Here is a 25,233-nt window from a genome sequence, read left to right on the forward strand (position 1 = left end):
CAGTACTGTTGTTTGCGACACCAGTGTCCCAGGACATTAGGCTCAGCAGTAGGGTTTTCCATTGAGTTTTATATGCTTCTTTATGTGCAATCCTCATGGCTGGGAAAAAAAACAACAAAAACAAGCTGCTTTTGTTACTTTAAAAAAGTGCCATAAAATGTCTGGCTAGTCATGGCGCAGCACAAGTCTCCAGAATAAGGGGTCTGTGGCAGCTTATAAGTATAGTATAGTATATATACTCTTTTGATCCTGTGAGGTAAATTTGGTCTCTGCATTTATCCCAATCTGTGAATTAGTGAAACACACTGCACACACAGTGAGGTGAAGCACACACTAATCCCGGCGCAGTGAGCTGTCTGCAACAACAGCGGCGCTCGGGGAGCAGTGAGGGGTTAGGTGCCTTGCTCAAGGGCACTTCAGCTGTGGCCTACTGGTCAGGATTCGAACCGGCAACCCTCCGGTTACAAGTCCGAAGTGCTAACCTTTAGGCCACGGCTGCCCACAGCTTGTCGACAACGGGAAAATAATAATCTGAGGCCTACATTCCCAGCTCGACAAGATACATGATCTATATTTAATACCCTGGTCCCTTTTGTTGGTCCATTTAAAATGAAACACTGTTCCCTTGTCTTGAGCTTCCCAAAGTGAATAATGATGTAGCCTATTCCTCCAAAGACCAGCTCACTTTTTCCTAAGATATTAATGGAATAATAGCATCAGCAAAAGGTCACGTTCAATCTACTTTGTCAAATCGAAGAGAAAAAAACAGGGAAAGTGAAGAAAAAAGAAAATATATTATATGGCTTACCAAGTATGTTTTGCATCTTTGCTGTATAAGCAATGTTGTTACCACTAAAATATATGTCAGCACATAATGCTGTTTTATGTATGTCGTCATTAAATGTGCTGTGCTGTGCTGTGTTTGACACAGTGAAATAGGGCTATTGGCATAACTACCTAACTTCAGCTGTACTGGAGGACATGCATACTACAGTACTCTTTGTGAAGAATCTAGATATAGACATAGACATATAGATAGAACCATAGAAATAGAATGCTATAGATAGGTCACCAGTGTCCTACTTCCATGTTCCGAGCCTCCTACTTTGCCAGAGAGCTTAATGAAGCTTTCACCATTGATGCCATTCAGTCTTATAATTAGTGTGTTACTGTCAGTCTTATTGGAGTCATTTTAAGGCTCACAGATTGGTTCTCTCATAAAACAAATGAATGGCAGAGCTGCTACCCGTGGTTAACTTAACATCCTCTTCTGCATGTGAGATGGAGGAAGAGCATGGCTGGGCATGATTGGCCAGTGTGTGCTCTTGTGTTTCTATGGGCTCAGAGCACAGAAAGGAAATGAGAATGTTATTGTGTGAGTGTGTGTGTGTGTGTGTGTGTGTGTGTGTGTGTGTTTGTGTGTGTGTGTGTGTGTGTGTGTGTGTGTGTGTGTGTGTGTGTGTAGTATGTACAGTATGTATGTATCATGCAGGGACCGTGTGAGAACGAGTCAGTGTTCTGTGTGAAGTGGGTCCTCATGATGTTGAATGAGAGAAAGAGAGAGAGAGCAAAAGAGAAAGGGAGGGGTGCGAGCTGGTGCAGTGTGGTGGTGGTGGTGGTGGTGTGGTAGTGGCAGTGTTGGGGATGCTGCTGCTGTAGTCGGCATCCTCAGCCTGTAATTACTGTGCTTTATAATTCACACTCTGATTGATCCAAAGCCATCTCCAAAAGCAGCTGCACCCACCAACAAGCTCTCCATTAGAGCCCCAGCCACTGTGGCGCTATCATTAGGCCCCTGATTATCGCCACACAAAAACAGGGAGGACTTCAACATGCTCTCGGGCTTTATTTATAGCGCATAGCGCTGCAGCTAACACATGTCGAATCTGACACAATTTTCTGCCATGTGTTGTTTGCGCCGCTGTGCATTTTCCAAGAATACATCACACAGTTGTCTGCCGAGGTTGTGTGTGTGTGTGTGTGTGTGTGTGTGTGTGTGTGTGTGTGTCTGTGTCTGTGTTTGTGTATTTGTGTGTGTGCCTTGGGTGTCCACCCATTAGATTAATATCTGTTTGCATATATGACTCATAGTTTTGTTTTCCTCTATAACATAGTACAGACAGAGAGAGAGAGAGAGAGAGAGAGAGAGAGAGAGAGAGGGGAGAGAGAGAGAGAAAAGAGGGGAGAGAGAGAGAGTGAGTGAGTGAGTGAGTGAGTGAGTGAGTGAGTGAGTCCTCAGTATGACAGGAAGGATGTGAAAGTGAGAGAACTGGGAGATGGGGGGGTGTCATCTCTCCTGCTGCCTCTGGTGCTGCTAATGCTGGATGAGTGAGGTGTGGCTGGTAACACCTCGAGCCAGGCTGTGCACCTTCCTCTCCCACACTCTTCCTCTTCCTCCTCCGCTCCTTCAAGGGCACACACACACACACTCAAACACACACACACACATACACACACACAGAGAGAGGTCTCTGGCATCCATGCCAACTAGGGCCGCTTCAAAGCCACACACCATCACCCGCTCTGCCCTGCGTCCTCTCGTGTTGCTGCTGCTGCTGCACCAGAATAGCGGCAGGCCAACTGTGGAGCGCACGCCTGGCAGCACATTTATCCATCCCTCGCCCCCTCCTCTCCTACTCTCACATCAGCTGTTGTGCGATGCTGTGCGCCGCTGTGCTCTGTGCTCGTGATGACACGGCCGGTGCTGCTGCCTCTGAATTGACTTTAGTGTGGAGTGCCAGTGATCCTCAGCAAGAGAACCCCGGGCAAGCTCCACTATGGGAGCACGGGACATTTCAACGTTACGTTGCGTAGGCGTTGTCATGTCTCGCTCTCCTCCAAAGCCTGGGTGCCTCTGCAGGAGTGGATCATGGTCCGTGGCCCAACATCGATTCAGAGATCCTTGGTAATATGTATGGGTAGTGTGTGTGTGTGTGTGTGTTTCTGTATGTGTATGTGTATGTGTATGTGTATGTGTATGTGTATGTGTATGTGTATGTGTACGTGTATGTGTGTGTCTGTGTGTGTATGTGTATGTGTATGTGTATGTGTATGTGTATGTGTATGTGTATGTGTATCTATGGTTGTGTGTGAGTGTGTGTGTGTACGTTTGTTTTTCCTTCTTTCTGTCCTGTCGATGCCCACCAGAGACCCCCACAGCCTCACATCGGCCAGAGTGAATGGTAGAGGACGGAAGGGGGCGCGGCGGCCATGCGCAGCAGATGCTGCATGGAAAGCGGAGAAGCTAATTACGACCCACAGTCGTCCCATGACCCGTGCCACAGGCGCCTAATGCCACGCTGCCAGCTGCAGGCTTGTACGACCGGAAGATAAGGGATCCGCCACCCGCCTGGCCAATTGCTGGGGATGAGATAGGATGGGATGGAGGGGAGGTCGGAATGATGGTCAGCTGGGAGAGAAAGAGAGACAGAGGGAGGGAGGGAGGGAGGGAGGGAGGAGTGGATGGAATGGTTGGCTTTGATAACAATCAGAACCTCTCTGCTGTGTGGATGAGGGAAGGCCTCCCTGTAGGACAGCTGAGTCTGAATGAGAATTCCAGGCATGCCTCTGCACAGGAACATAAAAAGCAGAAGTTGGAAAAAGGTGTTTGTGTGTGTGTGTGTGTGTGTGTGTGTGTGTGTGTGTGTGTGTGTGTGTATGTATGTATGTATGTATGTATGTATGTGTGTGTGTGTGTGTGTGTGTGTAAGTGTGTATGCTTGTATGCTTGTCTGCATATACTGTAGGTTGCACTGTATAGATTCCTCTTTGTTGTGAAATTTACCACACACACACACACACACACACACACACACACACAAATGCGTGTTATTGTCAACCCAGGACCACCACAAGCTCGTACTCATATGGGGCTTATCGGCCCTATCATTTTGCCCCCCTTGTCCCCTGCCTCACAGCATCTCTCACTTCTCCCCCGAAATGCTGCGGTCTAATGGTGCTGCAAGGAAAACCAGGTCAACCCAGACTCAGAATAAACCTCCGAGTTCCCCTGTATTGAATGTTCTGGAGCACTCCCTGATTTATGCTCTGTGAACACGTTGTTTTGCGATGCAGAGTAAGTGACATAAATAATGAACATGTCACATATGCGAAAAAAGCTGTTTATGTGTCACATGCAATAAAACATGGCGTGGAGAAAGTAATATTTATTTTCCCCTGCTTTTATCATGTTTTATAGCCTTTGACAATTACTTACTCAATTCATTTTTCCCTCTGACTTGACTAGTAACAGGGCACCAGATCTATTTTTTACTCTTTGAAATTAATTTGATGCTTCATGCTGTGTCACAGGCTTCTTCTCCTCGATTAATCCATACTGACTTAACGCACCTGACACAGCTATCGCTGTGTATTAACACTGACAAGAGGCAGCTACAAAGGCCTCTGATCAATGGAAATAAACTATTAAGGAGGATAAGGCCTCCTGTGTTTAGTACCTTGTGATGAGAAAATAATCGCCATTCAATAAATAACAATAGTGAATTTCACATCGCTTCACAGCAGGGTTGTCTGTGTTTGTCACAATAAACCTTGGTGCATTATTTCTGTTTTTTTTTTTTGTTTTTTTTAAGGATTGAATTCAGGTTTACTTAGAGAGAATGATATGAGTTAGGAAATTCGATGGTGCGTTTGTGATTTGAGAGTTGTGTGGTTTCTGCAGGCCATTAAATAATGGCGACCAAATCTTGGTTCATAAGCACAACAGCGTGGTCTTAGAGTGACATGTGCAGTGAAGGGAGAAATATGCAATTTAGCTAGAGAGGCTGTGACCCAGGTCAGGTCTTAGGAAAGTTTGGGATCTCCTAGTGAGACCACAGCTATGGACTTTGCCTATGATGCCTGTAGCCTAATGACACAGGCTGTCTTCCTGTTGTCATCACAACTCCATCCGAGTGATTTGTTCATCATTCTTGACTATGATTTGACAAGCAGTGCATATAACATGTATAGGACACAACTTTTCCTTGACTTCCAGTGTGTTTTTTACAGCACTGTGCAGCCTTTTAATTGCAAAATAATCCTGAAAAAATGACTCGCTTTCCAGGCATTATGTTGAGCTGTGTACTCGGCTATTACCTTGGAAATTAGTCTAGTTTGATGCTTATGGAACAACCCTTGATGTTTGTACACAACATCCATAGCGCCTGTTTCTGTTGTCACTCTGATTGCAGGCTTCATGTTGTCATAAGTGTGTGTGCAAACGTGTCACAGCCCGTCACCAAAAGCTTGGAAGATCTTGTTTTTCCTGTCTGAGGCCTATAATTACTATATAAAATGGTAAACAAGGTACTTCAGTGTTTTCCAAGAGGCAGGGAACTTCTCTCTCAAGAAAATTTACACATGAATTGGTGACATATACTGTAAGACGCTGAAGAAAGTGTATTTTGTCTTCTATTCAGTGTCACCTGTTTCAGTGCTTTGTGTGATATGTGGGGCAAGAGTGACCGGGCAGTTAATGGCACGTACTGTAGTATTTGTTTGCTCGGGAAAGATTGGAAAATGGTCCCCTGAGCGCAACGAAAATAAAGGACCTTGGTGGCCATGTCAAATGGGTTCAACCTGATAGCTCAGCAAGCAAAAGGCCGTGTGAACAGGAGCTAGCAAATTGAACACATCAGACTGCCTCTCTGTCTGTGTGTGTGTGTCTGGTGTGTGTGTGTGTGTGTGTGTGTGTGTGTGTGTGTGTGTGTGTGTGTGTGTGTGTGTGTGTGTCTGTGTCTGTGCCTGGGTGTCTGAATATTGAAGGTTCATAGAATGACCAATGACCAGAATGACCATGGGGCTACTTTTGCCATGTAGAGTAGGCAGGGGATCCTTTGTCAGGAATTAGTCAAACCCCTTTTTGCACTGTGGCACATATTACTGGTATGCTGAAATCAGTTTACAGGTAAGAGAGTTCTAACTGGCAAAGACAAAACACTTATCATCACAGACACTGCTTCTCTCTGAAGGGAAGGGATGTTTCTTTGCTTTTTTGCCAAGTATAGAGGAAGCAGGGAGAGGGTCTCTTTTATGAAGATTAGAGGACACTATTAAAAATTTCCTTTCGATCCTCCAATTTCCCCCTCCAATTTTTTCCCCAAGTCTGTGTGTTTGCCTTTAATATGGTAATTATGGCGCGGCGGGCGCACAGCTATCCCACTCAGTGAGTGTGCTTCTGTGGCTGGCTCAGACTTCGCCGCTGTCGCTTTAATTTGATTTACGGCAGCTGTCTTATGTCACAGGAAGTGCTGAGATGGCACTTCTGCCACCTCCCGCAAACGGCGAGACAACAAACGAGTAAGTCAATGCAGGAAAAACAACAACAGCGTGAATAAAACACAAATCACACCTCTGTGTTGTTGTTTATTATATTTCTGGTAGTGTTGTTTTTTTTTTCCTTTCGCTGTGGAAAGGTAGACAAATATTGCACTGTTTACCCCTGATCTCCTGAGGGTATGATGGCTCACCCACTGCTGGAGGGATGGAGGATGCTCTTTTAGTCACACACACACACACACGCTGAGATGAAGAGGCGCTGGCGCTCTTTGCATAATTGTATCCATGTGTGCTCAGCATGGAGTGTTATAGAGCTAATTTGAGGGAGGATCATCTCAGAACACTGGGTCGTCAGGATGTGACCTCAGGAGACTTTTTTAGTCAGTTGTGCTGTTAGTTGAGTGTGGGGACATTTGCATTTATTTAGGGAACATTTTGAACCATAGACATTACAGTTTGTAACGCTATAGCAAATAACGCTTTAGCATTCCTATCATATAGGTGCAGGGTTTCCCTAAATGTGTTAGTCAAGGTGGTAGGTCGTCCAAACGGGGGTGTTATGGTGTCGGTCCGACTGGTGGGGGTTGTGGGTGCTGGCGTCTTGTTTGTGCGATACACTACAGACTCTGTACATTTAACAATTATTTATTAAACACTGCATATTAAATAAATAACCAGCTTCTCAAAATAACAGTTAACAAAGTAATAACACCAAACAAACTATACAACAGTATACAAATATTTCAAAATATTTGTGTAATTTGTGCAATTTTAACAAAGACTATTACAAACTATAGAACAAGTGCAAAAGAAAGTGCAAAACAACAAAATGTGCAAATGTGATCAGTCACTACTTATGGCAGAGCTGACAACTAGCATCGCTACAAGCCATCCTCCTTGGCTTTAAAAAAAAAAAACATTTCAAGGGCCCTTTGGTAATTGCACTGAGAATACAAGAGTATATTATACTGTTTTACTATTGGACCATTAATATCTATCTTCATGCAGGCTGTCAGACTGTTGGCCTGCAGCCTGTTCCGCAAGTATGTCCTGATCTATTCACCGAGAGTGAATGAAGTTTAGATTATTTTATAGTTTTGTGTAATATGGATGGAATTTGAGCGCTGAGCGCTTTTTAATTTAGAGGCCGGAGCGGCCGCTTTGTTCTGCTCCATTACCGCTCACACCACGAGTCTGAGGCATGCTCAAAACCCACCCAGAATTCATGTCTTCCTAATAAAACCAAGACCGTTCAATTTCAAAGATATTGGCCATAGTAGCCTAAGTTCGTGGATGGGGATGGAGTTAGCTAAATAATTTAGAAAGCATACTCGTAGCCACGGGCGGGCCTGGACAGGCCTAGCCCTGTATATTTGTCAGTCTTGCCCGTCCGATTAGAGGGCTTGCTTTCGTTTAAGCTCACCATCTTAAAAAGACGCGCAAGTCAACACTGCGCTGAGAGCAGGTGTCTGTTTAGGCCTAGTCGGCCGCTCCTCCGCTCAAATTCGCGTCAGGTCGCTCCGCTCAATTTCGTCCCCTGCTCCACTTTAAAATCAGAATTTATTGAACGCATTATCACAGCTGACAAATTACGCAGAAACATTTTCAACTGGAGCAAAACAATGCATGAATGTAGCTTAAGAAGTTTATTAGCAGTTGTTTCCCCTCATTTTGATGTCTCTCTTTTTCCTGTTTTGGCCTTTGTTTTTAGTAACCTGACTTGGCTTTCTTGGAGAAAGACATTGCACCAGCAGCACAACAATTAGCGGTCCACTACTAGCGATGCTCAACTAAATAAACAAAAGATAGACTACCTTATGAATCGTGCAGGCGGACTAAACCATTTAGCTCTTTAGCAAGGGAGAGTGAGAGTGACCTTACATAGTTTTCACTATGTTTTGTGTACGAAATCCAGTCAGTCAAACTTTAAATTTCGTCTGACATTCATTTTGACATTTAATTTGGAAGTTAAAATATTCAGGTAAAATAAATATATGGTGGAAATAATTGAACGCTTTTTTTTTTCAGTAATTAGCCTAAACTTCCAGTGAGTCTATTCAAAATTTTCACCACACATTATATGAACACACATATAAAAAATCCAAACATAAGAGTTTTGTGTTTTAAAGTGGAATGACACAGGAAAAAAGTATTAAACGTGCCTACTGAAATTTCTTCAATACTTTGTGGAAAAGCCTTTGTTTGTAAAGACAGCTTCAAGACATTTCCTGTATGACAAAACTTATTGGTCGCAGTATCAGGTCTGATTTTGGCCCATTGTTCTAAACAGATTCCAGGGGTCCCTCTTGTGAATCCTGATCTTTAGTTACTTCCAGAACTATTTAATTGAATTGGCTGCCTTCAAGTCTTTCTGGAGCTTTCTCCAAGTGGTCCTTGGCTCTTGGAATTGACTATCCTTCTGACTCCCTGGTCAGAAATATTACGAGGAGATCCTGTGCATGGCCGGTTGATGATGCAGTGATGTTTCTTCCACTTGCAGATAATGGCTCCCATGCTGCTTACTGGAAGATTCTGATGTTTTGAAATGCATCTGTAACCAGTTTCATTGATATGTTTTGCAACAATAAGGTTGCAAAGGTCTTGGGAGAGCTTTTTGCTTTTATCCATCATGAAATGTTTCTTGTGTGACACCTTGGTAATGAAAAACCTTTTTATAGCCCACCAATATGTAGGCTACTAACCAAGCTTATATTAATTTGCACAGATAGAAAAGATAACTACTCTCTATACAGATTCCAGCTCGTTCCTTCCCTTTCCTTGCCTTAGTGCTTTTTCTTAGCCTGTTCAATACTTTTCCCCTGTGTTATTCCACTTCATTACATCACTCTACTTATGGAGCTGTTTAGATTTTTTATGTGTGGATTACCTGAGTTATTACTAATGCCTGGTGAAAATGTTGTGCCCCCTGTATTCCACTTTTCACGGGCCCTCTCCTCCATTGGGGCCCTATACTTCCCACTTTCCCCCCCAGTACGACGCCCTTTAATCTGCTGAACCTTCTGCTCGTTTCCAAATATAAAAAAACTCTCTGCAACTCAATATTGGCCTGCCTGCCTCAGCTGCCTGTGAGGGGCTTTTCAGTTGTGCTGGATTACTGTTTACTGCAAAGCGACCCAAGGATGAGTGCAACTAACTTTGAAAATCAACTACTGCTCAAACTTATGAACTTATGGTGATTTTTCACATAGATCTCCATTTCTCAACGTCCTTTTCAGGCAAGTACCTCCACTCGGCGGCCGTATTGCAACACATTTCTGTTTCAGCAGAAACGCGTGTGCGTAAGACTTCACGACAGCAATTTTGCTCCAGCAGCGAGATCACAACAGATGATTGGCACGATGTCTTCACAGCACACCACATGATTGGCTCAATGTATTTTACAACACACCACATGATTGGCTCAATATATTCACATGTCAACGTTTTGCCGCGGAAGGGTTGTGATATGTATAGACATATGATGTGTAGACAACTGCCATATTGGCGTTACAAACTAACCCCATGCATTCCTATGGAGGATCTTTTGAGTGCTGTATCTCCTCATTAGAAAGTCTTTGGTAAAACTGGTTGTTCTGGAACCCCCCCCCCCCCCCAAAAAAAAAAAAAAAAAAGTAACTAAGTAACTTTTACTTAAAGTACATTTTAAATGAACTACTTTTTACTTTTACATTTTCAGATCGATATTTTAACTTGTACTTGAGTAATATTTCATCAAGGTATTGGTACTTTTACTTGAGTACAATATTTTCGTACTTTTTCCACCTCTGGTCGGCGGGTACAGTGGGTGAAATGTGAGCCGCGACACGCGTTGGCTGTTCATCTTACACTGCCGAACCTCACCTCAGAGGCTCATAGGCTTGGTCAGTCCCCGACTCCCATAGTGGGAGACGTTTACCTGGACTGCATTGAGCACAGAGGTTATGGACTTAAGACAAAAAACACACTGTAAGAGTCGGTAGAAAAGCGTTTCAGCATCAGCCATCCACTTCTTGGCAAGATGGTGTTAGTACCACTGAAGTGCTTCTCATACCTGTAAAGAAGTGATCTTCACTGCTGTGCAGTTGGTCAGAGATATAAGCTGAAGACAAGCCAAAGAGCCCTTAAGGGGTATAGATTGCATCCCCTTTTTTTCGCAGAGGGTGTGAGAGATGAGAGGAGATGGTGGAAGATTTGATCGTAGAGGAGATTTGAACTGGAGGACAGAAGAGGGAGGAGTGAAAGAGAGTGACACACGCTCTCACTTTCACACACACACACACACACACACACACACACACACACACACACACACACACACATACAAACACGGACACAAAGACACACACACACACACACACACACACACACACACACACACACGGACACAAAGACACACACACACACACACACACACACACACACACACACACATACAAACACGGACACACACACATACAAACACGGACACAAAGACACACACACACACACACACACACACACACACACACACACACACATACAAACACGGACACAAAGACACACACACACACACACACACACACACACACACACACACACACACATACAAACACGGACACAAAGACACACACACACACACACACACACACACACACACACATACAAACACGGACACAAAGACACACACACACACACACACACACACACACACACACACACACATACAAACACGGACACAAAGACACACACACACACACACACACACACACACACACACACACACACACACACACAGACACACTCTCTCTCACACACACAGACACACACACACACACACACACACACACACAATCACTGCTTAACTAAAGCCTCCATTTTGAGACGAGTGTGTCGGGCTTTGCACCCGCTCAATCGAGAGCACTGCCTGCAGGCATGAGTGTGGCCCAGTTTCGGGTCACCCCGTTATTCCCCTACAGTCCAGCCCCTCCGAGACCAGCACTGAGGCTGACACTAGCAGTGGGGGATACAGAAGAAGAGGAGAGGGGTGGAGGGAGGGGGTGACTAGAGAGACAGGCCGAGGTGAGGCTTTACCATGTAGCCAGTCAAGTCAAAGGCAAGAGCACGTTATCCTCCCCGCGGGCCGCCACTTTCAGTTGGGTACAGAGAGGTTTCCGTCCCTCATTCTCCCCTCCGTGTGGGGCCTGGCGTCCTCTCTGAGCCTGATAATTAAGGTCAAGAGTTTGAAAGAAAGGCTCAGAACGAAAAAGCGTTTGTCATTCCCGGACTTTTCAGGGGGGGTCACCAACAAAAGCTCCGATTGATGTTCAAACATTTGCTCAGCCAAAGTGTTTGCTCTTGCGCCGAAGTGGAGAGAGGAGGAGGAGAGGAGGAGGAGAGGAGACGCCCCTGTGGAAATCAAAAACCTGTGGTCGTGTGTGCGAAACAGAGAGAGAGAGAGAGAGAGAGAGAGAGGTACAACAACGAGGCACCTGAAGCATCCTCTGCCAGGACTGAGAAAGAGGCACAAAAGCAATTACGAGAGGACCGGCCTCCTTGACGATCAGCCCCCTGCCTCGGTCATGCCAAGTTGCCCTGTGCTGGGTGGCTTCAGAAAACGACAGGAAAAGAGAGAGAGAGAGATGATAGTTGGATCTGGAAATTACCACTCGTCAAAATCCAACCCAGTGTCCCTGTAGGCACTAAGAGGTGTATGTGGCATTGATGTTACTGCTTGTGCTGCAGCTCCCTCTCAGAGAGCTGTTTATAAATACCTGAGCCAAGGTCACTGTGTCGCGTTAGCAGCACCTACCCCTCCGACCTGTAATTTCAGATGTACATCCATCAGACTGGTGACAGGGCTTCGTGCTTTTGCCGCATACAGATCAGTCCATTATGCAGGTATGGAGCTGGATGATCAGAGCCGCGTGCACAAATAGAATGTGCTGTCATTTGGCACGTGTGGGTAACATCAGTTCTGTGAGTCAGAGCAGTCATGTGGCAAAATGTGCTATTGGTTTTGAATCTCTGATATCAGGCACTGATTTGTATTCTCATCGTTGTCTTACATGGAAGACAAATGCAAGTGGCACTGTGTGCTTTTCTCACAAATTAATCATTTGATGTGAACAAGTGGGAAAAGATAATGAATAGTAAAGTGACCAACTAGTAGAATGCCACCCAGCCTGGAAGAGTTTAAGTGGCCACACACCGCCAAGCACTGTGACTGAAGCAAGTCAATGTGTGACTTATTAAGCAAACGTCGAGGAACAAAAGGGGATGGCTGCCCCACCTGGCCCCATTTATCAGCACGAAAGTATGCTAAGGTTATAAAAACAGACTTCACTGGGCTTCCTTTGTGTACTGCCTGGAAGAGTGGGATATGAAGTTGCACTGTGGTTGTAATGCTGGCCCTGAGCTGTGGGAACCCTAATGATGAAAAGTCGTTCCGCCCACTTTTGGAGGCAACACACTTTTTTTCCCCTTCTTCTTCTCCTTCCTCTTCCTCTTCTTGTCCTCAGCGAAATGAGGCGAAACTGGGACGGAGGAGGGGAAAAAATGGCTTGTGTGTGGCATCACATTAAATGGGTCACCTTGAGTAGAGCGCTTTTTCTGCAAAGACCTGTAAAGAAGGCGATAACAGGGAGAGAGAGGGAGAGAAAGAGGGAGAGGGAGATCTGCTGTCCCCTGGTAGATGTGTTTTATTTTAGTCCTGTGGTCTGTGCAGTCATTGGGCTGAATACACAGACAGTCTAACCTCCTTCAATCGGAGAGAATTGTTCTCCCCTTCTTTGTCTTATGGAAATATCGAGGTCACTTTTTAACCATTTATGTCTCGGTGATGTGTCAGTGACTGAGCGTACAAAGCAAGTCTAGCACATTTTGCTAACCCCACGGAAGATTACAGATCAATTTGGTTTCTGCCACAATTTTTGCTTCCCTACTTCAAATGGCCTTCGGCAGTTGAGTCATATGAAAATGGGCTCAGAGGGACTGTTGAGATGCAACATTTTCATGTCAGTTATCCATGAAATCCACTGTGGCGTCTAACCTATATTTGATCCAGTGAATTTCCATACAAATGTGCCAGAAAATGAATATTTCAGGACTATACATTCTCACAAGGGTGCTTTCATGCGGCCATTCAAAATTCATCGTAGCCTTTGGTAACGCGTCTGTTTCTTTGCACCAACGATAAACTTGTAGGTTTGCCAGGTTGTGTGTTAGTTTAACACATTTTTAGATTGTTGTGTGCACCTAGTGTGACTTTGCTGAAGAGCAGTGGGATCACTGCACCACGAATGTGCTCAACCCAGCATCTCTAGTGGCTTGCATACAACACCCTCAGCAATGTCATAAGGACCTGTGCGCTTAGTTTGAGATAAGCACACTTGTTTACCCCAGATAATCAGCTTCCACGTCCCCATATAATGCAGTTAATCGGGATCAGCGCAGCTTAGATACTTGCATCCCTTGCTTACAGGAATAAGATACATATTTCATGTGTCTTTTTGGTATTAACACTTTAACACTTCCTATCAAGACCCATTAACACTCTATCATCCTGCAATTAAGTGGGAAGCAGGAGAGCACTTTGCCCTTGTGCCTCTGTGGATGGTTCATCTTTCCCTTAAATCAAAGCCCTATGCCGCCTGAGCCAGCAACTCTCCAACGCTCACCCCCAACACCCCCTTCAACCACATACCCTCTCACCCAACCCTGCCACCATCCGCATGCACAACAAAAGCTTGTCAGTGTTGTTGCGGATGGCTGGTTCATTTCAGGCCTTGATTACAGTGCGAGTATGACAAAAGCAAAACAAAATAAAAGAAAAAAATGTAGGAGGGAAAAAAATGTTGAGTACCTCCATGGGCTCTGCCAGCATTCCAGGCATGGTGCCACACCTTTTTGAAGTGGCTTCTGAAGCAGAATGCACCCCCCCTTCTCTCTAAAATAAAGCCCAGCTCAGCTTTCATCCTCTACAAAGCCCCTCCTCACTGTTCAGTCTCAGAAGCAGCCCCCCCTCCCTCCTGTTCAGTCTGCAGCAACGGCCTTGTTCTGTTGACACCAACCAGAGCCACTGTCCACCGCTGTTCCCCACCTTCCTGGAGCTGATGGATTAGCCGTGGCTCTGCCTTGGACACAGGTGTCTAGGAACCCTAACCCCTCTCAGCCACGCTGCTTAAAGCATGTGCTTCTGTCCTGCTCTAAGGATGACTCCATTTACCAACCCTGGATGACACATGCATGGGATGCATGCATTGACACGTAGAGTAACATCACTGAGCCCCAGACCAGAAACCCCCCCTGTCCCCCCTGCCTGCCATCCCAGGTCAGGAGAGACCCAGGGCGTGATAGATGTCTCGTAGGGGGACGGGACAGCACCGCTGCCTCGTCCGGAGATGAATGAGCCCCTTCCGACTCAGCCTATTCTCATACACAGGCACCCCTCTCTCACACAGGAGAATTCTGCTTCGGAAAGAGACGGGCTTAAAATAAACCGCGTTACGTAAGGAGCAACCACTCTCAGAGCCCCACGCCTGCGGAGAGGCGGGTTGTGATGGAGGGGGATGTGATGGGCTAATCAATCAAGGGCCAATCAATGAGGCTCCCTCCCCTGATGTTGGAGCACTCAAGGTGATGCCAGGGGGTCTCGAGACCTCTCATAAGGGCTAGAGAGACCTGGCAGTCGTCCCTCGCAACAAGGGGCAGGGACAGGAGGGAGGGAAAGAAAAAGACACGTCGGAGAGCGCTGGGCTCATTACTGCCTCAAATAAATAGCCTGTCAAGAGGCATTTGAAATGACGCAGGGCCCGGTGGTGTGTCAAATAGCAGGGCTCCGGCCGAGCCGAGGAAACGGCTCAATTTTAACAACCGGAGAATCCTGATGGGCTTCTTCATGACAGGGGAGGCTCTTGACTTGACTCCTCCACTGCCTCCCCATTTCCCTCTTCTCTCTCTCTCTCTCTCTCTCTCTCTCTCTCTCTCTCTTTCTCTCTCTCTCTCTCTCTCTTTTTTTCTCTCTGATCTCACACCTTTCACCTCACCTTCTCCACCCCTCCCACTGCGCTTTTTGATTAGACGTGCAGATTCCGTCCCCTCCTGCAAATAGAACTCCATAATGAGGGTGGAGGTCGCCGGTCAAGCCCCTGCTGACTCGCTAGCCGGCGGCCGACTTTGCAGTTGCTCTTCCTCGCCCGTTCCTCCCCCTGCCGGCAGGAGGATCAGAGAAGGTTCCCGACTTCATCAAGGCGTCTGTATCAGCAGTGGAGGTGGCGTCGGCAGTTCATACGCAAACAGGGCCCCGGTTGCATAAGCAAACAGCGCATGTTAATTCTGGCTCTGTGTTTGCAGTGGAGGCGCCCCCACCCCCACTCCTGTTTGCATTGCAGAGCGCTTCGGGGTCCCAAATTAGAGCAGAGCATCAGGGCTCCTCTGCAGCACCTCAGTGGCGACGCCGCAGCAGCCCAGACGGATTCAGCTCGCTCGCTTCGCCCCATAAAATCCTTCACTCCTTGCAAATGTACCTTCTCCAATTGCGGGCCGGTGACCCATGCCCCTTCCCTCTCCCTCTTCCTACCCTGATAGCGAGCTGGAAAATTAGATTAGCCAGGCAGATGTAACCGTGTCGCTGGCACACCCTGCTGCACGAGGGCCATTTTGTCCATCAGAGCCGCACTGTGCTACTTGTCTTAAGTGAATTAGATTAAATGATGGCCTGCGTGTTGCATCTCGTGATCCATGTGCTCGTGACTAACATAAGAGGGAGCGCTATGTTTGTGAAGGGCCTTCTGAAGGAGCGCTGGCAGGAAGCTGCCCTTTTCCTGTACACACACTTTTACCTGTTGCTCTCTCTCTCTCTCTCTCTCTCTCTCTCTCTCTCTCTCTCTCCCCCTTTCTCTCCCTCTTCATTCTCTTCTCTTTTTTCTTCCTCTCTCACTCTTTTGCTGCCTCTGTCTACCTGTATGTATTCCACTCTCTCAGTGTCCCTCTCATTATCCTCTCCTCTCACCCCGTCTATCTCTCCCCCTCTTTCTCTCTGTCTCACTCTCGTACTATCCTGTCTCTCTCTCTCTATGTGTGTGTGTGTGTGTGTGTGTGTGTGTGTGTGTGTGTGTGTGTGTGTGTGTGTGTGTGTGTGTTTTAGAGGATTAAAGTGGAGCAGCACAGTGGAGGCCGAGTGGAGCCGAGCTCGGCTCAAAAGTAGGACATGGAGTAGACACCAGAGGACGGGAGAGTGGCTCTCATCCAGGCCCCGCACTAGCACCACGGAGAGGCTAGTGGCGGCCGGGAAACAGGGCCAGGCCGTCTCTGAGTGCTCTCTCTCTCCCTCTCTCTTTCTCTCCCACCTCTTTCTCTCTCTCTCTAACCCTCTTGTCAGAGGGACCTGTCTCTCATGGCAGTAACCATAGGCTGGACCCCAGACAGACACCATACTGTTTCATCAGTAACTCTTCAGCACACGCCATGTTTTGTTTGATGTGTTTCCGTTTTGTAGTTAACCCAAGGGAGGACTTGGCTTGGGGTTTTCATCACAGGCTTTGCTTTAGAGGATATTTGAACTCACCGAATTGTATTGTCTTGGCTTTCACAATCATCGGAGCGTCTCGTGTTAGCAGTCGGCGTTGGCTGTGGATTTTTCCGTGCGGGTGTGTGCACTGCGCCAGGTTGCCGCCGCGTTAATTGAGAAGCGCGTAGCATAGCGTCACGGCGGAGCAGAGTGGCACTTCTAATCAGATGCAATCAGAGGTGTTTCTTTCATTAGGACGCCGGCGTTGTAGAGCAGCCACAGCATCCTGGCGATAGGGGCCCCCGAGCAGCAGACTGCATTTCTAATTAGTTGCTCTCTCCCTCTCCCTCCCTCTCTCTCTGTCTCTCTCTCTCCTCTCTCTCTCTCTTTCTCTCTCTGGTCTTATTGCAGGACACAAATGAAATTGTGGCCATTAAGAAGTTCAAGGACAGCGAGGGTAAGGAGCGCGCCCGCCGTCTGAATCCTTAAATGCAGCCTCTGTTTAATGGGATGCTGCACTTGGGCACTTAAGAGTGGGCAGCCCCTGATGTTACTCAGCTGCCAAAGGGGCATCAAGAGGTTCTCCATGTGGTCAAAAACAATCCTTTCTGGAGAAACAAAGCTCTGTGGAGATTTCCCATTTCAATAATTCTGTTGTGGTTCAACTCCAAAATGAGATCATCTCAGTGATTTTGGATGTCGTCTATCTCTGTTTCCCATCCTCCTCCTTCTCCTCCCATCTCTTTTCCTGCATGACTTAATCTCAAGCCCAGAGAAGCGTGCTCCTCCTCTCTGGAGACCGGCTCTCCTGACGGTCTTAGCTGCAAACCTAATCAAACACATCTGTCTGCGATACGCAGATCTCCCTGAAGGGTTGGATGGGCTGATTTGGGTCTATTAAAAGCCAGATTGTAAATGAATTCTGCAGCAGGGATGTTTGTGCTCTGTCTTCAGCCTCTTGTTGCCCCCCCCCCCCCCCACCCCCCCCCCCTCCACTCCTCGTCACATGTAAAGATTCCCTTCCTCTTGTCTGTGTGTGGTTCTTACTGTCGCCTCTCAGCTCATACATGGCTCGTGCTTGTGTTCGTGCCACAGAAATGTCATCTCAACTTGCTTTGTTCTTCACCTCAATCTTTGGTTGACTGCTTTCGCATCCCTCGTCATCACTCCCCTCCTCACACCACCGTTTATTATTCTCTCTCTCTCTCTCTTTCTCTCTCTCTCTCTCTCTCGCCCTCGCTGGCCTCTGTCCTCACGTACCTCCTCCTCACACTGCATCTCTTTTTTTTTCGCTCAAATTCCTCTCTGCCTCCCTCTCTCCATCCTACTTTTAATAGTTTGCCTTTGTCAGTTCTGACTGTTTCCGATTCTTCTTTTCCAACAGTCTCTTGGCTATATTGTCTCCCAGTATTCAGTTTTCTCTCTCTATCGATCTTTTATTATTTTTTTCATATGAAGCCTCAACTGTTTTATATTGTCCCTATTTGTTCACATTGTGTCCTGTGAGTATTTTTGGTGGTCTTACTCCTCTCTTCCTGCACGTTTGCCACAGAGAATGAAGAGGTCAAAGAGACGACCCTTCGGGAGCTGAAGATGCTCCGCACACTGAAGCAGGAGAACATTGTGGAGCTGAAGGAGGCCTTCCGCCGACGAGGAAAACTCTATCTGGTCTTTGAGTACGTGGAGAAGGTAGAGTCCCAAAGATGCGGTTCCTTGATTCAGTTTTCCACTAGCACCTGATGCTCCGCCCAGATTTTACCAGCTCTTAAAGACCCACTGCGACCATTTGGTTAAACCCTATAATCCAATTCGAGCTCCTCAGTGATGAACTCCTAAAAAACACCAAAAATGTCAAAAGGGTTAAAAACTCGATTTTTGCCGCAGTGGGTGTTTAAAAATGGACCAGAATGTCTGTGAAAAGTGAAAAGTAACTTACAAATACCTACTGCAATATCAGAAGTGTCATTTGTATTTGACTAAAAAGCCTTGAATCACTAAGATCTGCTCAGAATCCATATCATTGGTGGTACTGGTTTCATTTGCTTACCTGTATGATATTATGAGGGATGTAACATGTGTTCACCAGAACATGCTGGAATTGCTGGAGGAGTTCCCGAATGGCGCTCCACCGGAGAAAGTGCGGAACTACATCTACCAGTTAATCAAAGCAATCCACTGGTGTCATAAGAATGACATTGTGCACAGAGGTGAGCAACACCACTCTGCATTCAGATTCAAATCCTCACTCTAAAAAACACATGTTCAAAATGCATGTAGACTCTAGAGCAAGAGGGTGTGAGATTTTTGTATTATTTCTTCTTTATTTATTTAAAGTTATTTATCATATAAAGTTGTTTATTCACATCCTCACTGCCAGCCTACCAAGGCTCTGAATGCTCTCAAAGTGACCGCAAATAAAACATAACAGATTTTTCCCCTGCCTCATCCATAGTGCTTTGTTAGAATGTTTTGGCGCAGTTTATTTGAGAAGCTCAAAGCATTCCTCTCCAGTTTGGTAATGGGATTACTATGTCATCCCTGTCTGCTCAATAGTTTGCATGCTATGAGCTCTTGGCTAGCGTCCTGGAGCAGAGTGGAGCAGGAGTGTCCAGATGGTCCAACGCTTGCAGAGAGAAAACACCAGACAATATTATGAGTCCCAACACATAATCAGACCTTTATGTCATCCAAAGGTCCAGAAGCCAGACACAGTATGTCCTAAGTGGACTTGCAGAGGTTTACGCTCAATTTGATTTTGTTTTGTGTGTGTGTGTTTTGTTTTTTCGAACCATGACACCAAAAAGAGAAAAGGGCAATGTGCGGTTTTCAGGTCACATTCTCTAGGGTGCATGCTCTTGTCTCAGCATCAGCACTTGAGACTGAACTGAAGAGCTCTGTAGAGCTCTGAGACATCTTCACGCATTGATTTTCTCACAAGGTACCTACTGTGCAGCCATTAATGATGGTTATGATACCACGACCTGTAGCGAAGCCAAGAAAAAACAGAGCCCTTAACAGGTCTTTGTCTTTCTCTCATTTTCACCCTCTTTTTGTTTCCCTCTTTCTTTCACTTGCTGTCTCTCTTCATTATTTCTTTCATAATTTTTTTTTTTCATTTTCTTTTTACCTCTTTCTCTATATTAAAGAGCAATAGATTGGAATAGGAATAGCAAAGTGGGAATTTAAAGCTTGTTCTCTCTCAGCCTTTGTCTGTATTTAGTGAGGTTCCACACTACGCGGGGTAGTTTGTGTACTATATGGCATGCAGCACCCACGATCCACATGATGGTCGAAAGCGATGGGGGAAGAGCTCGGTGACTTGCTGTCCTGTTTTGCAATGTGAGGATGTAAGCCTTGCGGTTGGGGATTCTAATGTAACCATGTGAGAAAGTAAGACAGATGTTTAACAATGGAGTGATAATCTCTCTCTCTTCTTTATTTCTTTGTCTCTCTGACTCTTCCCCTAGATATCAAGCCAGAGAACCTCCTCATCAGCTCGGACGACGTGCTCAAGCTGTGTGACTTTGGTGAGTGAAACGCGGGGTTGCCTGCTGAACAACAACCAACTTAACTCAACTGAAGGCCAACTCCTAGCCCAGACAACTAGTATTGCTCAACAAAAGTATTACTCAACAAACATTGGCCTTCACATCACATTAATCTAATAGTTTAGTGTAGATATGCATTGCATATCTAATGCATCACACTCCAGTCCAGTCCCATGGGCCAGTGCCCCCTCCCCTGCCTTCGTAAGACTTCCTGTCCTTTCCTGTCCTGTCCTGTAGGTCAGCCGAGGTGCATCGGCACATCAACACAACACACCCCTGTCAGTAAACACTTAACGCTTCACACTTGATGTGTCTCGCTTCACTCTCCTCTGCCATTTGCCTGTTTAATAGTGCCACCCCACCCGCTCCCTTCCACCCACCTTTGACAACTTTGGCAACCTGTTTGCAATCAAACGCGCCATGTGACATTTGGTGTTGGGCGGCCAATGACATTCATAAGTTGTGACAGGCAGAGAGAGGCAGGCAAAGGCAGACATTATGGGCGCAACAATGTTTTTTTCCAAGAATTGCTGAAAAGAAAGAAAGAAGGAAAAAAGAACAGAGCTGCCACCAGGCTAATTTCTTACGCCTCTCCTCTTCTTCTCAGTCATTGCATCTTGCTCTCTCTCTCTCTCTCTCTCTCTCTCTCTCTCTCTCCATCTGCAGGTCTGCTCTCTCTCTCTCTCTCTCTCTCTCTCTCTCAATTCAATTTCAATTTTCAATTCAATAAACTTTATTGGCATGAATGTAAATTTTATAGTGTTGCCAAAGCATTCAATACAATACTCTCTCTCTCTCCTCTCTTTACGAGAGGGGCAGCCTTGATATGGTCTCGTCTGGGAGGCTTGTGACACACACATAGTAGACACAGAAACACACACACACACACACACACATACACATGGGCCTGAAAGTGACAGCAGAGCCGCTGTCTGTCACGCCAGACTGACGACAGCGACATCATGTTGTCCACATGTCCACGGGCTCTCATGTTGTCCTGTTGGGACGGCATGAGAGCCTGAGCAGACCACTGAAGCATTTGGTGCGGATGAGAGCCCCCCCAACACTCTGCATGTGCCATTTCCATCTCTGTCTCTTAAATGTCCACACTGCCAGTCATCTAACAGCGTGGGGCTGTCACTGTTCACTAGAGTGAGTTGCAATGGACAGTTGGCCGATAGCTCTTTGTAGGCTTGTTCTGTCCAATCAATGTATTGACTTCATTTAGTGTTGATGTAGATTTCTTGTAATTATTGTGTATGTGCTATGCATACAGTATTGCGTCAGTAGTTGGAGTTTAATTACTCTATGCAGTTGTTGATCTTGGCTGTTCTAATGCTTCAGGGTTCTAGTCCTTTCCATGTTCTATCCTTTCTATATTACTCTAAATCTAGTTGTTGATCTCGGCAGGTCTGATGCTCAGGTTTCTCATCCTCTCTATGTTTCTCTCTTCACTAGGCTTTGCCCGTAACCTGTCAGAGGGGAATGATGCCAACTACACCGAGTATGTGGCCACCAGATGGTACCGCTCACCGGAGCTGCTTCTGGGGTTAGTCTTTGACCCTGTGTGTGTGCGTGTGTGTGTGTGTGTGTTTGCCTGTCATACCTCACCAGAGAGAGAGAGAGAGAGAGAGAAAGGGAGAGAGAGAGACAGAGAGAGGGAAAGGTTTAAGAGCTTGCTTTCCCCAGCATAACGCTCCACATCAGCCCACCACCACCCAGCGGGAAATAATTCTGGAAAAAGCTTCTCTCTCTCTCTCTCTCTCTCTCTCTCTCTCTCTCTCTCTTACCACCTGCTGCTTAAGACAAATGTGTGCGGAAGAAAAACATTTGCTGAGCGTCTCTCCATATTGCAGTGCCTCCTCTGCAGCTCCTCCAGCTTGCCTAATCTCCATCTTTCTCTCTCTCTTTTTCTCTCTCTTTCTTTTCTAACTCTCTCTCTTGTCTTGTTCTCTCCTTTTCTCCCACTCTTCCATTTCCCTGTCTGCCTCACACTGCTTCAATATTTTCAATTATATTCTCTCTCCACAGAGCCTCTTCTCTTAGCTCCTCTCGTGGTGTGCATGCTCTCTCTCACTCTTTGTCTCCCATTAATTCTTTAGTCTGCTTGTGTTTGTACACACATGCTCCTGAACTCTTTCCCCAACGGGATGTTTTCGGATATGTTTCATCAAGCGTTTTGTCTGTAAAGGTACAAGCTTGACATATGTCTTTTAAAAAAAGCTCGCCTTTTCATTATTTAGTGTCCTCTTCCCTGAGCACACTGTTTATTTAACATCAGAAGAATTTTCTCTGATACTGTATCAGCTATGGTGCAGTGACCATGCACATAGAGAGGTCCAAGGCACTCTTGCTGCATAGTCACTGCATTTCAGAAAATACTAGATGACTTGCAAGGAATGTTAAGTGTACAGGGACATTCATAAGGGGTAATGTTTTGTATGCCAGTCATTTTTTAATAAAATAAGTCCCGACAGGGCAAACAGGACCCCAACGTGATTGGAACTGTTAATGGACTAATGGAGCCGTATAACAATAAATAAATATAACCGTGTAATAATAAATAAGATGCTCTTTGCTCTTTATCCCTTGTTGGTTCTTGTCCTCTCCTTCCCTCCTCTCTCTCTCTCTCTCTCTCTCTCTCTCTCTCTCTTGCTCACCATCCCAAACCTTCCCTCTTTGCCCCCCCTTCATCTCTCTCTCTCCCTTACCCTCTTTCTCCCTTTCTCCTCCATCTCACTAACTCTGTCTCTTCTTACCCCCCCTCTCTATCCCTGCCTTTTTCCATCTCTCTTCCTTTAACCCTCTCTCCCCTTCTCTCTATCTGTCTATTTTCCTCTATACCCCCCCCCCCCCACACACACACACACACACACACTTCTCCTCTCCCCCAGCGCCCCTTATGGGAAGGCGGTGGACATGTGGTCGGTAGGCTGCATCCTGGGCGAGCTGAGTGACGGTCAGCCTCTGTTCCCGGGCGAGAGCGAGATCGACCAGCTCTACACCATCCAGAAGGTGCTGGGCCCGCTGCCCCCCGAGCAGATGAAGCTCTTCTACAATAACCCTCGCTTCCATGGCCTGAGGGTGAGCCTGTCCCACCTCACCTCACCTCACCTCTCCACTCCTCCAATAATATATACTCCTCCACTCTCTGTAGCTCTGGGGTCTCCAACCTTTTTTTCTTCCAAGAGCTACTTTGACAAAATGAACATGGCCGAGAGCTACTAATGTTTTATAGGCTATTAGTATTAGCATGTATTCACATATCTTATCTCCACCAAAACAGCTGAATAAGTTTTGTATGCGTTTTAACGCTACTTTCTAGTCTGGGTGTTCCCATGCTGCCTTGCGCGCGATTTGATTCACGCTGCTAAGGCAGCCTGGAGACCATGGAGCAAATTTTCGCCTGAGATAGGGAACCAATCACAGAACAGGTGGGAAAGCAAGACGATGATGAGCTATGCACAGGCGCATTTGATAGACATCCGTGGCACCCAATAAACGGATCTGGGCATTTTTTTCAAATACGAGAAAATGAACGTTTGGTTCCCAGACCACGTCTCATTGAGAAGTGGTGGCGCTAGCCAGGCTAGCTGCTTTCAATACCTTTACCTTAAGTCTTTGTAGATGGTGAATTTTATTAGGTTTACCAAGTGACTTTATTATCAAATTTTTCCTTCAACCTTTTTTTTGAGAGCTACTCAGAAACAGGTGGGGAGCTACTGGTAGCTTGCGAGCTACGTGTTCGTTACGTGACCCTGCTCTAACGCATGCTTTCCACTTTAGTGCTCCACATTTGGTCCTCACAGCAGTGTCCTCCGACCCCTTTTCATTTGCCAAGTTTTCAATCCCAATATTCATGTCATCTCTCGTCATTGTCTCCCGTCTCTTGGTCTCAACTTTGGGTCACAAGGTGTGTTTGTGTTTGCACACATTCACACATTCACATAGCTCCGTTACCTCTTTCTTTTTGTCTTATCTGTTTCTCTAAATCTCTCTTGTCCCTCAAGTTTCTGTTTTTTCCATCTGTGTCTCTTCCTCCATCTTTGTGTTGTCCTCTTTTAACCTGTGTTATGTTGCTCTCATCCAGCATTCTCCCATGGTCTCCCCTGCCCTCCCCTGCCCTACACATCTCTGTGTTAGCGCCCTCCTCCTCTCCCCCCCCCCGCCTTGCTCTCTCCCTGGCTGTGAGCCTGGCCCTGTGACTGATTGGATCATGGTGACTCATCTTGGCACGCCTGTTTGCTGTGCTCTGGTGCTGAAGTGCAGAGGAGCTTCAGAGGCTGTGGCTGGTAGTCAGGCTGGACCTGGGACTCGTGAAGTTGCGCTGCGGTGTAGTGTAGTGTGGTACTGAGGGGGGCTGGGTGGGCCTGCTGATACCCCAGCATTCATACCAACTCCAGCTCCTGACCCCTTTTGAACCCCTGCTGCCTAGAGGTGCATTGCCTGGCCTCCACTGGTTCTCACCTGCATCCTCCCAGAGACTTCCTAATGAGGAGACACCAGCACTCAAGGAATCCTCCATAGATATGCATGGGGTTAGTTTGTAACGTCAATATGGCAGTAGTCTGCACATATCCCGTTCCTTTCCTGTAATCCTCCCCATTCACTTGAATAGGAAAATAGCTGCCCGATCACTGCCCAAAGAGCGTGTTACCAAGATGGTCGCCGAGTGGGGGGACTTGCCAATAAGGACTTTGATCCTCCTGTTTCACTAATCTGAAAAGGAACCTGAATCAACCAGCTTCAGCCTAGCCCAGATGAGGAGGGTTGTCCTGCAGCAGTTTGTATGGTTTACCTTTGTGGTTTACCTTCCCCCTTTTCTCTCCACCATCTCAACATCTCTCATCCATCATCAGAAACACCTCCACTATTTAAAATCCACAGGAAACCATCAGGGAAACATGTCATGCCATTCTC

General features: G+C 46.4%; 1 protein-coding gene across 2 annotated transcripts in view; it reads left to right on the top strand.

Moving 5' to 3' along the window:
* LOC125300674 (cyclin-dependent kinase-like 5) overlaps window positions 1–25,233 on the top strand; it is a 55,590-nt gene that overhangs the window by 14,067 nt on the left and 16,290 nt on the right. For both annotated transcript variants that reach the window (XM_048252765.1, XM_048252766.1), the window contains exons 4-9: window positions 17,177–17,222; window positions 18,318–18,454; window positions 18,852–18,972; window positions 20,233–20,292; window positions 21,772–21,862; window positions 23,208–23,397. In XM_048252765.1, the coding sequence (XP_048108722.1) occupies window positions 17,177–17,222; window positions 18,318–18,454; window positions 18,852–18,972; window positions 20,233–20,292; window positions 21,772–21,862; window positions 23,208–23,397 (645 nt within the window). The remainder of the gene's footprint in view (window positions 1–17,176; window positions 17,223–18,317; window positions 18,455–18,851; window positions 18,973–20,232; window positions 20,293–21,771; window positions 21,863–23,207; window positions 23,398–25,233) is intronic.

Source organism: Alosa alosa, chromosome 9, assembly GCF_017589495.1.
Source record: "Alosa alosa isolate M-15738 ecotype Scorff River chromosome 9, AALO_Geno_1.1, whole genome shotgun sequence".
NCBI lineage: Eukaryota > Metazoa > Chordata > Actinopteri > Clupeiformes > Clupeidae > Alosa > Alosa alosa.